Below are 14,943 nucleotides of genomic sequence, written 5' to 3' on the forward strand. Positions count from 1 at the left end.
TCGAAGCGAGGCCAGGATGCGCCCGCAGCCGCCCGCCCGGGGCAAGCACGGGCCAGCAGCGCCCCCTGCGGGGCACGGACGGCTCCGGCCAGCAGCAGCCCCGGCCCGGAGGCACCCGCCGGAGCGGGGTAGCGCCCGGGGTCTCGTCCCTCTGCCCAGAGCCCTCCCCAGAGCAGGGTGCAGGGGAAGCGCAGCCCCAGTGCAAGCCCAGCCGGCCGAAGGGGGTGCGACCTGCACGGAGCACTCCTAGGCAGGAGCTTGGTGCAAAAGGCCCTGGGGCCGGCAGCAGGCCCAGAAGACCTGCAGCAGCTGGGGAAAGCCAGAGGGGAACCAGGGAGGCCCCCAAGCCCGTGGCTTGCAAGGCTGCTGAGCCCACTGCTGGAGTGAGGGGGGTGGCTATAAAAGGGGGGGTGCTAAGCAAGGTGCCCACTCCTGCCCGATTTTATTCTTGTCTTATCAAATCATTTGGCTGGGGGGAGGGAGACTTACTAATGGGGCCATCCCATGGAGTTGGAGAGGACAGAGGAACCCCACAGAAGCACCCCTGGAGCTTCTAGTCACCCCCCAGGAGAGGCAGCTCAACCCTTGGAGACAAAGGGGAAGGCCAGGACATGGATTAACCAGCAGGGGATTGAGCGGAGGCTGAGCCAGCTTAACGCAAGCAGGGCACCCGCATCCGTGCTCCGGCTCCTGGAAGTCTCACCCGATGCCCACCCCACTCCTAACACCTCTTAAAACCCGATCCCTCGTACCTGGGGGCAGGATACTTGTTCTTCTTGGAAGCTGACCCAGTTGAGATGGAGCAATCCTCACCCCCTGGGACCTGAGACTACTCTCAGGGGCTGATGTTGGCCCCCTCCTCCCCACCCAGACTGGGCCCACACATTTGAGCTCCCAGCAGCTTTTGCTCCATGCAGGCTGGACAGCATAATGCAGGCACTTCCTCTGGTCTGGGAGCCCTTTCAGACACATCAAGGGAGCTGGAGCCAGCGCTAACAAATAGACATGAGTGAGGGAGCTGCCTCCGGTGCTGTGTGAGCTCACTGCAGGCTGGACCTGGGATGCACCACAGGGCCCCAAATGACTTGCACAGACTGATTTTTTAAGCCATTTATTCACAGACATGAGGATACAGACACATGGAAACCAACATGATCACACTGGAACAGTGAGACGACCTAGTCAGCGTGCCGCGCCCCTTGTGCGCTGCAGCGGGCCAGCGCAGCACTACACAGCGCCTCCCCCCAGTAACAAGCAAGCTAGTGTCATAAGCTAAGACTCTGGAAGTGGGGTGCGCCGCAGAGATCTAGGGACTGATCTATTCCTCCCCCTCTTCTTCCCCTTCCCCTTCCACTGAATCCACCCCCACCTCCTCGTAATCCTTCTCCAGGGCAGCCATGTCCTCGCGCGCCTCTGAGAACTCCCCCTCCTCCATGCCCTCGCCCACGTACCAGTGCACAAACGCGCGCTTAGCGTACATCAGGTCGAACTTGTGGTCCAGGCGTGCCCAGGCCTCAGCGATGGCCGTGGTGTTGCTCAGCATGCACACAGCACGCTGCACCTTGGCCAGGTCACCACCAGGCACCACTGTCGGGGGCTGGTAATTGATGCCCACCTTGAACCCAGTTGGGCACCAGTCCACAAACTGGATGCTGCGCTTGGTCTTGATGGTGGCAATGGCAGCGTTGACATCCTTGGGCACCACGTCGCCACGGTACAGCAGGCAGCAGGCCATGTACTTGCCGTGGCGGGGGTCGCATTTCACCATCTGGTTGGCTGGCTCGAAGCAAGCGTTGGTGATCTCGGCTACAGACAGCTGCTCGTGGTAGGCCTTCTCGGCAGAGATGACAGGGGCGTAGGTGGCCAGGGGGAAGTGGATGCGGGGGTAGGGCACCAGGTTGGTCTGGAACTCCGTCAGGTCCACATTGAGGGCCCCGTCAAAGCGCAGCGAGGCGGTGATGGATGACACGATCTGGCTGATGAGGCGATTCAGGTTGGTGTAGGTGGGGCGCTCGATGTCCAGGTTGCGGCGGCAGATGTCGTAGATGGCCTCGTTGTCCACCATGAAGGCGCAGTCCGAGTGCTCCAGCGTGGTGTGGGTGGTCAGGATGGAGTTGTAGGGCTCCACCACAGCTGTGGAGACCTGCGGGGCCGGGTAGATGGAGAACTCCAGCTTGGACTTCTTGCCGTAGTCCACAGACAGGCGCTCCATCAGCAGGGAGGTGAAGCCGGAGCCGGTGCCTCCCCCGAAGCTGTGGAAGACCAGGAAGCCCTGGAGCCCGGTGCACTGGTCAGCCTGTCGGAGAGGAGAGAGCAGCAGGAACTGTTAGAATCAGTCATGCTGCAGATACTGGCATAAGCTGAGCTGTTGGTCAGGTAGCAGTAAAGGCAGAGGCACCTGCCTGACAGGAACAGAACGGTGATAGGCAGATCCACACAGCCAGGGTCCAGGTCCCACTGCTCATCCCTAGAGCAGCCCCTGGAGGGACCAATCCTGCCATGCCCAGAGTCCAGGATGCTCAGCAGGAAGTTCCACCAGTGCCAGGTGGAGGGTCAGCCTTTGGTGGGGAAGTCGCTGGCAGCCCGCAGCCCCTTTGCAGGGGTACCCTAATGAGTGCTATTTGAGGATTCTCCGTGCCGCGCACAGGTATTCTCTAGAATCAGGTTCCTACGGGGCGTTTGGTCTCTAGTTGCAGCCAGTGCAAAGGGGAGTTCAGTTCTATCCTTGTCCCATCTGCACCAGTTACAGCATTAGATAGAAATGTCATGTTGATACAGCTTTATAATTCCCGCTAAGGCTCCTAGCGAGGCAGTGACAGGCTTGAAGGACCTGCAACTGCTCGCATTTAGGTCAATGGTGGTAGTTTAACGGTTTAAATAACAGATTTTTAAAGGATGGACAAGGCTGATCCTGCCTGGTTGAACTAGATGACCTCTGGAGGTCCCTTCCAGCCCCACTTCCTTAAGGTTCCCATCTGCCCCAGCCTGCAATGTGAGGAGAGGGGCAGGTGGCCCCGAGGGGCCTGCATCCGGTGTTAGTTTGGCCCCAGGCAGTGCCAGGTCAGGGGACAGCTGCTCACAGCCCAGGCCCCAAATGCCACTATCTCCAGCCTCAGCTGTAGGGTCAGTCACACTCAGGGGAATGTGCCCTGGTTCTCTGCCCCCTGGGCTGTGTCAGGCTTTACAGTGCCCATGGGCAGGGACGGGGAAGTTTTGAATGACGCTCGGCCCTACAGACCGTGACAGCCCATACCCCTGCAGAAGGGCAGATGGGAACTGGGAACCAGGATCACAAAGCCTGTCCTTTAGACCCAGAGGGAGCTCCAAGTGGAGGGCAGGGGCAAACTAGGGGCTTGAGAGCCATGCTGGCTTGGCAGCTGCTCCAGGTACAGCTGCAGAGGGGCACTGCAGGTCAGCTCCCCCCTCCCATTGCATCCACCCCAGCCTCCACCAGGGAAGCTGCACCCACTCACCAGCTTGCGGATGCGGTCCAGCACCAGGTCAATGATTTCCTTGCCGATGGTGTAGTGCCCGCGGGCATAGTTGTTGGCAGCATCCTCCTTGCCTGTAATCAGCTGCTCAGGGTGGAAGAGCTGGCGGTAGGTGCCAGTGCGCACTTCATCTGAGGAGAGGGGAAGCAGGAGTCCGTGAGCAGGGTGCTGCAGGTCCCTACCTGGGCATGGGCCCTGTGCAGGGGCTCAGCTGGGCTGGGCACATGGGGAAGCCTACGTGGTGATGGGGCAGGGGCTGCGCACTCACCTATAACGGTGGGCTCCAGGTCCACAAAGACGGCCCTAGGCACGTGCTTGCCGGCTCCAGTCTCGCTGAAGAAGGTGTTGAAGGAGTCGTCACCCCCACCAATGGTCTTGTCACTGGGCATCTGCCCATCAGGCTGGATGCCATGCTCCAGGCAGTACAGCTCCCAGCAGGCATTGCCGATCTGGACGCCAGCCTGGCCCACGTGGATGGAGATGCACTCACGCTGCGGGAGAAGGAGCAATTCATCTGGTCACGTCATCCCCGTCTCTGCAGTGTCTCTGCACCACTGCCCCTGCATCCCACAGCCCTGGTTCAACCACATGCTTGCACAAGGGCAAAGCCCCTGAAGGGCAAGGCATTGCTGTGATACTCTGAGATGCCAGGCTGTAGCTGCAGTGTCCATTTCGCAGCCCTGGGACAGGAGAGCCGGCTCTAGCCCCAGCTCCCTGCATCTGCAATGTGTGGGCCTGGCAGGGTCACGTGGTGTGACTCGAGATGGATTCTCCCTGCTTGGAGAATGGGGCAGGGAGGGGGATTAAGTTTCTCATTTGCATCCACTCCTACAGCCCCAAGCTATCTGGTTCTCAACACGTCAGCTCTTGGCATCCAGGGCTTTTGTCCTCATCTCACACCGTTTCCCAGCCCTCCCAGGCCCCCACACAGGCTCCCCGGACTGGCCCAGCTGGAATTGCTGGTCTCTGGCGCTCCAGGAGCCTCATGCCCCCGTCCTTGCCTGCAGTGGCTCAGAGAGGACATCTTACTGTCACAAGCTCCCTCCCAGAACGGGGCCAGTCTCAGGCAGGGAGGGCATGAGTCACAGGAGGAAGTGAGTGTGCAAATACACACGGGTGTGGGGGGGGAGGGGGAAAAAAAAACCCGAGGGATGAATGAGCTATTCATATCCAGGCCGGGAGACCGCCGTAGGGCCCCTCCCCGCCGTCAGCTGACCCGCAGCAGCAGCCGGGAATGGCGCCGCAACCCCCCGCCCGGCCCAGCTGCTCCGTCCAGAGACAGATGGTGTGTTCCCCACCCCCCCCCCCCCGGCTCCACCCCGCCCCGGGCGCGGCCCCCTCCCCGATCTCGGGGGAGCAGCCGGGATCGCCCCTTGCACGGTGCCACGTCCGCTCCTGTGCCGGGCAACGCGGTTCCCAGGGCTGAAAATCCCCACGGCGCTGAAAATGGCAGCGCGCTCAGCCTGTGCTGCGCGGGGGCGGTCCCGGGGGCGGGGGTCCGGCCATGACGTAACGTTACAAAAGGAAGCGGCACGTCCCGCACCGGGGGGGGGCGGCACGGGAGCGCGGGAAGCGTAACGGCCCGCGAGCGGGAGGGGCCAGCAGCACCCGCCGGCGCTTGGCGCCAAGAAAGCCCGCCCCGCTGAAGGGAGCTGAGTCCCGTCGGCACCCACGTGCTTCCCCCTCCGGGCCCTCGCACTGCACCGCGCCCCCAGGGGCCCCGATCCCACCTTCCCCGGCCCTCCGCAGCCCCGCAGACTCCGATCCCACCCCCACCCGGACCCTCTGCAGCCTCCACGGCCCCAGAGCCCTGCAAGGGGTCCCGATCCTCCCCTGCTAGGGGCCCCGATTCCCGCTCCCGGGCACTCCGCGGTGCCCCCGCGCTCACCATGCTGCCGGCCCCGGGGTCGTTACTTCTCCCGACAAGCAAAGAGTCGATGTAAGTAACAGACTGGGGGTGCCGCGGCCGCGTCGCCGCCTTTATAGCCGAGCCCGGCGGGGAGGGGGGGAGCACGCGTGATAGGCCCGCGGCCCCCGCGCCCGCCGCCCATTGGCTCGCGCGGGCTGCCCATCTGGGCGATCCTCCCCGCGGATTGGCGGCTGGGCTGCGACATTCAGATGAAGCAGGAATTTGGGGGGGTTGATCCCCCGGTAAAACCCCGCCCCGCATCGTGGGGTGAGAAATGCCCCAGTTGTCCCTCCAGCAGGCCCGCGCCCTGAGCTCCCCCTGGCAATGGGGGGTGGGGGGGAGCTCTCCCCTGAGCTCTCCCCGGCAATGGGGGGTTGGGCGGGAGCTCTCCCCTGAGCTCCCCCCGGCAATGGGGGGTTGGGCGGGAGCTCTCCCCTGAGCTCTCCCCGGCAATGGGGGGTTGGGGGGAGATCTCCCCTGAGCTCCCTCTGCAATGCGGGGGCCTCCCCTGAGCTCCTGCCTGTATCGGGGGCGCGGCGGGCAGACGGGGCGGCTTTGCCGCGAGGCTGCAGCGCGACCTCGCCCTGGGCCCCTGCCCCTGCTCCCTGCAGCTGTTGCATCGAGACCAAGTCGGGGGGGAGAGGGGTTAATGCAGGCCCTGCAGCCCTGGCGGGAGCGGACACACGCCCGGCAGCTGCGGGAGGGGCTGCGCTGGCGGCCTCCGAATACTTCGCATGGTTTGGGGCTGAGCCGCGAGCCGAGCTCCGACACCCCTCGGAAAAGCCCCCGTCGGGCGGGCAGGGAGGGGCCCGGCTGCGGCATGAATAATGCGGCGCTGCCACTGCGGCTGCGGCTCCGGCTCCGTCCTGCAGATGAAAACTGCCGCAGCGGCGCCGCCCCGGCCTCCGCCCACGCGAGACGGCGGCCGGCGGCGCCGCGCTGCAGCGCCCTTCCCGCCCCGCCCGGAGCCCCCTGGGGCCGGGCGAAGCTCCCCCGCGGGGACCCCCCTCCCCTCCCGGCTCCGCTTCCTCCGGGCCGCCCCGGCCCCGGGCTCCCCCCGTCTGCCGCACTCCCGCATGGGCCGGAGGTGCCCCGGGCACATCAGCAGCAAGCAGGTGTGTGCGCAGAGGGGTGCTGGGGCCCCGAGCAGGCTTGGGGGAGGTGGCCTGTCCCACCCCGGCAGAAGAAGCCCTCAGCTTCTGTGCCCTGGCCTGGAAAGCCACAACTCGGCTCTGGTTGGAGGCCTCTTCCCCCGGGGAGGAAGTGCCCATCTTCCCCTTCCACCATTCTGCACAGACACCAGGTCAACCTCACGTCCCCATGAATGGGGGCCAACTTGATGTCTGATGGAGGCTGCAAGGCCACGAAGTCAACCTTCCCTCCCGCAGGGGTAAATGGGGGTTGCCCTGGTGCCTGGTGAGCTGCACAAACACCAAGTAGAGCTCCAGTAGGAATGAATGAGGGTTGACCTGATGCCTACATGAGCCAGCCAGAGAGGACACAGTTAAAGCAGTCCCGGCTCCCCGGGCCCCAGGCCTAGGGGATGGAGTGATGCCAATGTGGCCCTGATGTTATACTGAATAAGATGACCCCAGGCTGCTTCTCAGGTTCACGGACAGGCCTAAGAAACAGCTTGGCCAAGTGGCAGCAGGGGCCTCCTGGCATCTCTCTGCAGGTGCCAGGGGCGTCCAGCCTCGTGAAGCTTGTCTTGGCAACAGTCTGTGCAGGAGACTTGGCTCCCTCCTGGCTCAGCGTGGAGGCCTTGCCTGCGCCAGGCCGGTTTCCTTCTCATCGCCTGCAGCAGCTGCCCTGCGTGGAAGACAGACAGGCAGCAGCGAGGCATTGTGAGGGCACAAAACACCCTGTGTAGACACAGCTGCAGTCACGCGCTGCCTTTGGCTGGAGGCTTGAGGCCCCGCCAACATTCCTCCTTCCCCGCGCCAGCCTGTGAGCAGCTGCAGCCGGATCTGCTCTCTCATGGCACAGGTTTTGTGCGTGGAGGGAGAGCAGACAGGCTGGGAAGGCCTGTCTGAGGCTTTTAAGGCCTTGACCTGTTCCCCTCTTGTGCAAATGGAGGTTTCCTGCTAATCTCTGAGACCACCAGCTCGAAATCCTAGGGCTTCCTGCTGGTTTCCTGAGTGCCTTTGAAATAACCTGAACTCTGAGCAGCAATGGGTCTATTTCATACCATGGAGGCTGCTGCGCTAGGAAAGAGGGACCCAAGTGGTAGTGAGGATGGGGGCAGCTTCAGGATGCTGTGTTTGTGCTGCAGGGTTATTTCCCCTTGCTCTGGGCTGTTCTGTGGCCCCCACCCAGGGAGCTGGTTAATCAATCCTTTCAGATCAATACAGAATGGCACCAGGGAAGCATTTGGCTCCTGGCATTTAATTGCACGCAAAGTGTCACACCTGCTGTGCCTGTCTTGCCAGAGATGAGCAGAGCCAGCTGCAGGCAGCCTAAGCACTAGGTCCCTGGGAGCAGCCGTCACCTGGCCACAGAAATGCCTGTGAAGCCTTCCTTGTCATACCCCAGTATTGCGCCTGGCATGAGCCCAGGCCAGTCCTGCCAGCAAGTGAGCACGGAAGCAGATTTGAGGCTCACGACTGGCTCCTCATTGGCAGGACACCCCCACTGCCCCTTGCAGAAGACCTGGCTGTGCCTGGCTGTTTTCCCCCATGTGCTGGGGTGGGAACACGCTGGACACCAGACTCAGAGCTGTTCCCTGCTCCCTGCTCACACTGCAGGATGAAGCATTTCTCCTCGGAGCCCTGCACCTGCAGTTCCTCCTCCCTGCTCAGATTTCAGCCCGTGCTCACCTTTCTTTTTATTATTCATTCCCCAGCTGGGACTCAATGAATAAGCAAAGCCACGCAGAGGAAGGGGGGGAGTGGGGGAGCAGCCACCTCCATCTATGTCATCCCTCCCAAGCAGGGCAGGATTGTGTCGGGGTGCCTGACTCTAAAGAGAAGTAGCTGCCGCAGTCCCACTGCCTGGTATATTTTTAACGTCATTTTTTGTTTCTTAGGAGCAGGCCGTGGAATGAACTGTGCCTGGGAGCAGCTTCACTGACTGCAAGGGGCCATCCCTTGAACAGAAACAGTTCATGGCAGCGCATCCGAGTCCCCTGGGGCTGCGCTCTGAGGCCCAAGTGCACTATGAATGCAGGAAGACTGCAGGAGCCGACCCTCCTGGGCCCACCCGTCACTGCGGCAGGGCTCTTTCCTGCCAACAGACACTCAGCCTTTGCCTGCTAGTCGGACGGGCTCACCGACTCTGGGTATTTTGTCGTCTGCAGGTTGGGAGCAGCATATCCTGCCTCCGTGGGGAAAGGAGGGGCAGGACAAGCAGCCCTAAAGCAGGGATCACTCGGTGCTGACAAGTGCCAAGGATCCTACAGGTGTCACGGGAAGGGGCTGGGCAGGGTCAGCTGCATGTTTGTGGGGGGTTAAAATGCAGCCAACCTTTGCAGAAGAAGAGCTGTGAGGGAGGAATAAAGAAGCTTTTGCAAAACAGAAGGGGAATGGAAATAAAAAGGTCTGTGTTAAAGAAGGGACACAAAAGTGAAACCAAAAAGGCTTTATTTAATCTTGGGTTGAGGCCTCAGAGCTGGCTTCTAGTTTCCACCCACTTCTCTCCTATTTTTCCTTACTGGAGACCTTCCTTGAACAGTTCCCTCCCATCTCCCCCTAGGCTGGGCACTGTCTGACCTGCCATGGGACTCTTAGCAACCCTTTGCAGGGACCAGATGGATCCTCTCACTGCTCTGTCCTCACTTTCCTCTCTACTGGGGTTCAGTAATGGGAACGATACAAAGGCTGTCTCCTGATTCTGAAGCCACGAGCATGTTGTGACAAACAGACCGGCTGAGAAAGGGCTTATTTTTATGCCTTAGCTTGTTGGCACCTATTCTCTCAGTGCAAGAGCATTGGGAGCTCCTTCCTGAAGGTATTACAAAGGGGTGAAAAACAACTAAAAGCAGCTCTCTCCTGTGGCTGGTGAGAAGCAGTGCTGTCAGGCAGGCAGGGCAACGCCTTATAGATGAACATGTTCAGGGAGGGCATGGCTAGCAGATGTGGTCAGCTTGCTCCAAGTGTAATAATGCCCCAGCTTCGGCCCATTGCTGTCACAGGAAGCCTTGTAATGGGCATTTTAGAACAAGAGCAAGACACCCTGGTGGGCTCCAGAGGGGCTGAGCCCTGCCCGTGCTGTGGGCTCTCCCCATGACCCTTCATTTGTCCATTGCATCCTACCTGCTTTGGGGCCCTAAAGATGCCCAGAGATATTTATCCCAGAGTAGAGCTGCTCCTTGGTGCTCAGTTATGGTAACAGCATTGCAGACAGGTAGGGTTAAACCCTTCCTTCCCCAAGGGGCATAGCAGCCCTTAGACTGGACCTGGAGCAGCTAGTGCCAGGCAAGTTGCATCTGCAGGGAGCTGCTTCAACTCTGCTGGGCATGCTTACAGAGGAGGGCACATCCCTGGCCTACCCTGCATCATCAGTTCACAAAGGAGGATGAGATGCAGCCTCCGCTTCCCCCCCAGCAGGAAGAACCAGGGCTGGAAGAAAAAAAAATTTCCCATGAAGGGAAGTGCAACTGTAGCCCCTGCTTCCCCTTTGCTCAGCTGAAATCCCAACCCTGTTGTGGCTGCCAGCAGAAGTCTGGGAAATGCCCTTCTGATGATCCTTCCCCTGGTCCCTGTGCAAGCCAAGAAATGGGGTTTTACCTTGTGCACCAGTGCGCCCCTCTCACCCCCACCCCGCCAGCAGCTGTTCTGTCTCAGGAATGCACAGAGGAAAAGAAACACAGACACGGATCCTCTAAGACAGGGAAAGTTTTTTATTCACGAACTCATCAGACATGAACAGTTGGGTCCAGAACAAACCTCTGCTTGCAAGCACGGATCCGTTGCCGTGACAGGTGACACGTGTACAGACGGACCAGACATGCTGCACCTTTAAACTAGTTTAAGTTCCCTGTAAGAGCAGCACCATTGTGACATTGTTTAGTACTCCTCCCCCTCTTCTTCCCCCTCCCCTTCCACTGAATCCACCCCCACCTCCTCATAATCCTTCTCCAGGGCAGCCATGTCCTCGCGCGCCTCCGAGAACTCCCCCTCCTCCATGCCCTCGCCCACGTACCAGTGCACGAAGGCACGCTTGGCGTACATCAGGTCGAACTTGTGGTCCAGGCGTGCCCAGGCCTCAGCGATGGCCGTGGTGTTGCTCAGCATGCACACAGCACGCTGCACCTTGGCCAGGTCACCACCGGGCACCACTGTCGGGGGCTGATAGTTGATGCCCACCTTGAACCCAGTTGGGCACCAGTCCACGAACTGGATGGTGCGCTTGGTCTTGATGGTGGCAATGGCAGCGTTGACATCTTTGGGCACCACGTCACCACGGTACAGCAGGCAGCAGGCCATGTACTTGCCGTGGCGGGGGTCGCATTTCACCATCTGGTTGGCCGGCTCGAAGCAGGCATTGGTGATCTCGGCTACAGACAGCTGCTCGTGGTAGGCCTTCTCGGCAGAGATGACAGGGGCGTAGGTGGCCAGGGGGAAGTGGATGCGGGGGTAGGGCACCAGGTTGGTCTGGAACTCCGTCAGATCTACGTTCAGGGCCCCGTCGAAGCGCAGCGAGGCGGTGATGGACGACACGATCTGGCCAATCAGCCTGTTCAGGTTGGTGTAGGTGGGGCGCTCGATGTCCAGGTTGCGGCGGCAGATGTCGTAGATGGCCTCGTTGTCCACCATGAAGGCACAGTCCGAGTGCTCCAGCGTGGTGTGGGTGGTCAGGATGGAGTTGTAGGGCTCCACCACAGCTGTGGAGACCTGCGGGGCCGGGTAGATGGAGAACTCCAGCTTGGACTTCTTGCCGTAGTCCACAGACAGGCGCTCCATCAGCAGGGAGGTGAAGCCGGAGCCGGTGCCTCCCCCGAAGCTGTGGAAGACCAGGAAGCCCTGGAGCCCGGTGCACTGGTCAGCCTGTCGGAGAGGAGAGACAAAGGAAACAATAGCTCCATTATCCAGCTGTCCTGTTGGAAGAAGTTGGTTTCCAAGGAGCAGGAAGGCAGGAATGCGAGTTCTCTTCTTTCCTTGCCTAAAAAATTCTTCCTCTTACTCTGCAGTGTTCCCAGCTCAACCCACCCACCTGGGACACTGCTCTACGCTGCCGGAGTTTATTTGCCATAGAATAAGAAATGTGGCCACGCATTAGCTGCCAGGGCTGATAAGGTCATTTTAAATAAGTACAGAGAATGCTATAATTGTAGGCAAACACGGTTGTCAGAGGTGCATGTTGAATGACATTTGGAGCGCTGCTAGGCCCTCCTTTCCCATTTGAAAGACTTGGTGCTTCAGCAGCCAAAGTGCGAGAAGGTCACCTTAGGGAACTGGTGGACATCCCTGGGACAGGAATGTGATGGGTCTAACCCAGCTTGTAACAGCAGCTGCCTCTTCTGCACAGACAGAGGCAGTTTCAGTGCACTCAGTACAGCAAGTTGCTTCTCTGACCTATTCAGGATTTAAACAAAAGAACTAGCTTTCCTGCTTATACAGCTCCTAATCTATGAATTAATGTGGTCTAGGGAGTAGAGTTACTAATTATAAATGCCTTCCATTGTAACTGGATTCAAACTCCACATAACACTTCCTTTGTTAAATAAATAGTATTTTAAAAATATATTCTTGAAAAAAAGGCAGCTTCTTCTCATGGATCCAGACTACGGAAGGCAGTTTTCTTAGCCAATACCATTTCAAAATGCCTTCCCTGTCATTTTTAAATTGAATATCACTTTCCATCTAAATGTAGCTTGGCCCAAATCAGAAATAATAATAATAATAATAATAATAATAATAATAGGAAAAGGCAAATGATCCTCAGCTTGTTTGCTAAATTTTATTATGAATATTAAAGAAAGAAATCTACATAAGTGCATGTTGGGCTATAGACTTTATAGCTAGTGCGTGTGTTTGGTTAACAGCCTTGGACCAGCCAGTGGGAAAGGAGCCTGCTGGGAAGAGAACCAAGAAAGAAACATAAAGTAAGAGAGACTGGAGATTAAATATATACATATACGTGCACGCACACATGCGCCCCGTCATCCATAAGACTCCCTTGTCCTTGCCCCTGCCTAACCCCCCTGCAAGAGAACTGATGCATACCAGCTTGCGGATGCGGTCCAGCACCAGGTCGATGATTTCCTTGCCGATGGTGTAGTGCCCACGGGCATAGTTGTTGGCGGCATCCTCCTTGCCTGTGATCAGCTGCTCAGGGTGGAAGAGCTGGCGGTAGGTGCCAGTGCGCACTTCATCTGGGGAGAGGGGAGGCAGGAGCCCATGAGCAGAGTGCCGCATGTCCCTGCCCAGGCACGGGCCTCATGCAGGGGCTCACCTGAGCACAGGAAGATGGGGAAGCCTGTGTATGTCTGGGGTGGGGGCTGCACACTCACCTATGACGGTGGGCTCCAGGTCCACAAAGACAGCCCTGGGCACATGCTTGCCAGCTCCGGTCTCGCTGAAGAAGGTGTTGAAGGAGTCGTCACCCCCACCAATCGTCTTGTCACTGGGCATCTGCCCATCGGGCTGGATGCCATGCTCCAGGCAGTACAGCTCCCAGCAGGCATTGCCAATCTGGACGCCGGCCTGGCCCACGTGGATGGAGATGCACTCGCGCTGCGGAGAAAAGCCGGAGAAGAGAAGCCATTAGCCTGGCAGCGGCATGCACTGGGTCCACGCTGCGGTTGGAGCTTTCTGCTTCACACCCGCCTCTGCCCTTGCAGCGCCCCAACGTGGGAGCCATCATGGTCCCCGTCGCATGTGGGCGTGGCACAGACCAAGCTAGCGGCAGCCTTTGCAGGGCATGCAGCCAGCGCAGCCATTGCTGGGGAGCGTCTTGCAAGGAGCCAGTCCCCCAGCACTGCCAACAGGGTGGGGGGCCCCACCGGGGAGGTGCCAGGGGACTGTCACCCGCGGGTGCGGCCACACCCAGCTCTCCCCCAGGACCCATGGCGGGGTGTCACCCTGCAGCTCAGCATCGCCCGCCCCATTGTTCTTCCGGGTCCCAGCGGGAGCAGCTGGGAGCCCCCCGCTCAGCCCCTCCGAGAACCAGCTGGGTTCTCCCGGCTCTCCCCACGCGCTGCCCCTCGCCCCCTCCCCGACGCCACCCCCGTGCGGGCCCAGGCAGCCCTCGCCCGGCCCCGCCCGCGGCTGCGCTGGCTCCGGCCGCTTCCAGCATGATCTCATCGGCGGCCTCGCCAGCTCCCTCCCGCCGCGCATCAATGGAACAAAGGACCAGCCCGGCGCCGCTCCCGGCCCCGCCTCGGGGCTTTGTGGACCCGCGCCCCCCTGCCCCGCATCTGGGGCTGCGGCCGCCCCGTCCAGGCAAGGGCGCGGCTCCCCCGCACGGACCGGAGCGCCCGGGGCACGGGACGGGGGCGGCAGCTGGGACCGGTCCGGCGCAGCGCGGAGCCGGGGGGACCTGCCGGCCCTTACCATGCTGCTGCTGGCGAAGAGGCCGGGAGAGGAGGCGGCTTCTTACAGCGCGACTCTTATGGGGTCGATGTAAGAGAACTCGTGGCGCGGCCCCCGCCCCGCGCCTATATACATCCCCGTCGCCATGGGGACGGGCGGGGGCTTCTGCGGTTGGTCCAGCCGCCGCGGGCCGCCCGGGGAGGGCGGCGCTGATTGGTGCGCGGCGGATGGGATGAGGTCATCCCCCCCCCCCAGCATCCCGGAGCCGGGGGCATCCTCAGACAAAGGCAGCGGGCGGGGCCGTGCCCCGCATCCGCACCCCGCCCGCACGTCGGGGGCTGCCCTCGGACAGCTCTGTGAGCCCCCCCGGCCCGGGCTGGAAACCCACCTGCTCCAGAGCCGGGGGGCAGGGCTCCTTTGTGCGGGAGAAGGGGTGGGGGGGCTTGGTACCCGCTGTGCAGCGGCTGTGCCCCCCCCTTGCCCCTGCCTGCGGGATCCGGGGCACCACCACGCCCTGCACCGCAGCTGCCGACAGGGGCTGGGGGGAGCAGGGAGCAGCTGGGCTGAGCCAGGGGAAGGGCCCTTTATCCTGGGCACGGCTCCCAGACCCCATTTCCTGCCTGGGCTGAGCCAGGGGATGGTCCCCTTTGTCCTGGGCGCAGCCCCCAGACCAGATTTTCTGTCCTGAGCAGCCCCCAGACCCCGTTTCCTGCCTGGGCTGAGCCAGGGGATGGTCCCCTTTGTCCTGGGCGTGGCCCCCAGACCAGATTTTCTGTCCTGAGCAGCCTCCAGACCCCATTTTCTGCCTGGGCTGAGCCAAGGGATGGTCCCCTTTGTCCTGGGCATGGCCCCCAGACCCCATTTTCTGCCTGGGCTGAGCCAGGGGATGGTTCCCTTTGTCCTGGGTGCAGCCCCCAGGCCCCATTTTCTGCCTGGGCAGAGCCAGGAGAAGAGCCCCATTGTCCTGGGCGTGGCCCCCAGACCCCATTCCCTGCCCTGGCTGCTCCCAGCACTGGCACTTTGCCTTCCACTCCGGGCCCCTCCCTGCTAGTCCCGAGCTCCCTTCGGTTCC

The 14,943-nt window shown here is 60.9% G+C and overlaps 2 protein-coding genes and 1 long non-coding RNA gene across 4 annotated transcripts; 1 reads left to right on the forward strand and 2 right to left on the reverse strand.

Moving 5' to 3' along the window:
- Positions 1-1,095: 1,095 nt before the first annotated feature.
- On the reverse strand, positions 1,096-5,676 carry LOC102560465 (tubulin alpha-1B chain). The gene is made up of 4 exons (XM_059719276.1): positions 5,380-5,676; positions 3,760-3,982; positions 3,474-3,622; positions 1,096-2,296 (listed from the first exon to the last, which is right to left on the reverse strand). The coding sequence occupies exons 1-4, from the start codon at positions 5,659-5,661 to the stop codon at positions 1,319-1,321; spliced, it is 1,632 nt and encodes a 543-aa protein (XP_059575259.1). The 5' UTR covers positions 5,662-5,676; the 3' UTR covers positions 1,096-1,318.
- LOC132245920 (uncharacterized) lies at positions 5,344-10,283 on the forward strand. The gene is made up of 2 exons (XR_009457611.1): positions 5,344-5,430; positions 8,426-10,283. It is a non-coding gene; the product is annotated as an uncharacterized LOC132245920 (long non-coding RNA).
- On the reverse strand, positions 10,220-13,982 carry LOC109283048 (tubulin alpha-1A chain). 2 transcript variants are annotated; one of them, XM_059719297.1, is made up of 5 exons: positions 13,893-13,982; positions 12,851-13,073; positions 12,564-12,712; positions 10,458-11,384; positions 10,220-10,409 (listed from the first exon to the last, which is right to left on the reverse strand). In XM_059719297.1, the coding sequence occupies exons 1-5, from the start codon at positions 13,893-13,895 to the stop codon at positions 10,404-10,406; spliced, it is 1,308 nt and encodes a 435-aa protein (XP_059575280.1). In that variant the 5' UTR covers positions 13,896-13,982; the 3' UTR covers positions 10,220-10,403. The 2 variants fall into 2 exon arrangements, with proteins under 2 accessions (XP_059575280.1, XP_059575279.1); XM_059719296.1 differs by having other exon boundaries at positions 10,220-11,384.
- Between the last annotated feature and the right edge of the window lie 961 nt (positions 13,983-14,943).

The sequence above is a fragment of the Alligator mississippiensis genome, chromosome 15 (genome assembly GCF_030867095.1).
Source record: "Alligator mississippiensis isolate rAllMis1 chromosome 15, rAllMis1, whole genome shotgun sequence".
Lineage (NCBI taxonomy): Eukaryota > Metazoa > Chordata > Crocodylia > Alligatoridae > Alligator > Alligator mississippiensis.

Excerpts from the sequence above, each read along its gene's own strand:
- LOC102560465 (XM_059719276.1), bottom strand. The coding sequence starts at position 5,661 with ATGCGGGGCGGGGTTTTACCGGGGGATCAACCCCCCCAAATTCCTGCT. Across the intron at positions 3,983-5,379 it reads ACCCCGGGGCCGGCAGCATG|CGTGAGTGCATCTCCATCCA; the intron begins GTGAGCGCGGGG and ends CTTCTCCCGCAG. Across the intron at positions 2,297-3,473 it reads TGGACCGCATCCGCAAGCTG|GCTGACCAGTGCACCGGGCT; the intron begins GTGAGTGGGTGC and ends CCTCTCCGACAG.
- LOC109283048 (XM_059719296.1), bottom strand. Across the intron at positions 12,713-12,850 it reads CCTGGAGCCCACCGTCATAG|ATGAAGTGCGCACTGGCACC; the intron begins GTGAGTGTGCAG and ends CCCTCTCCCCAG. Across the intron at positions 11,385-12,563 it reads TGGACCGCATCCGCAAGCTG|GCTGACCAGTGCACCGGGCT; the intron begins GTATGCATCAGT and ends CCTCTCCGACAG.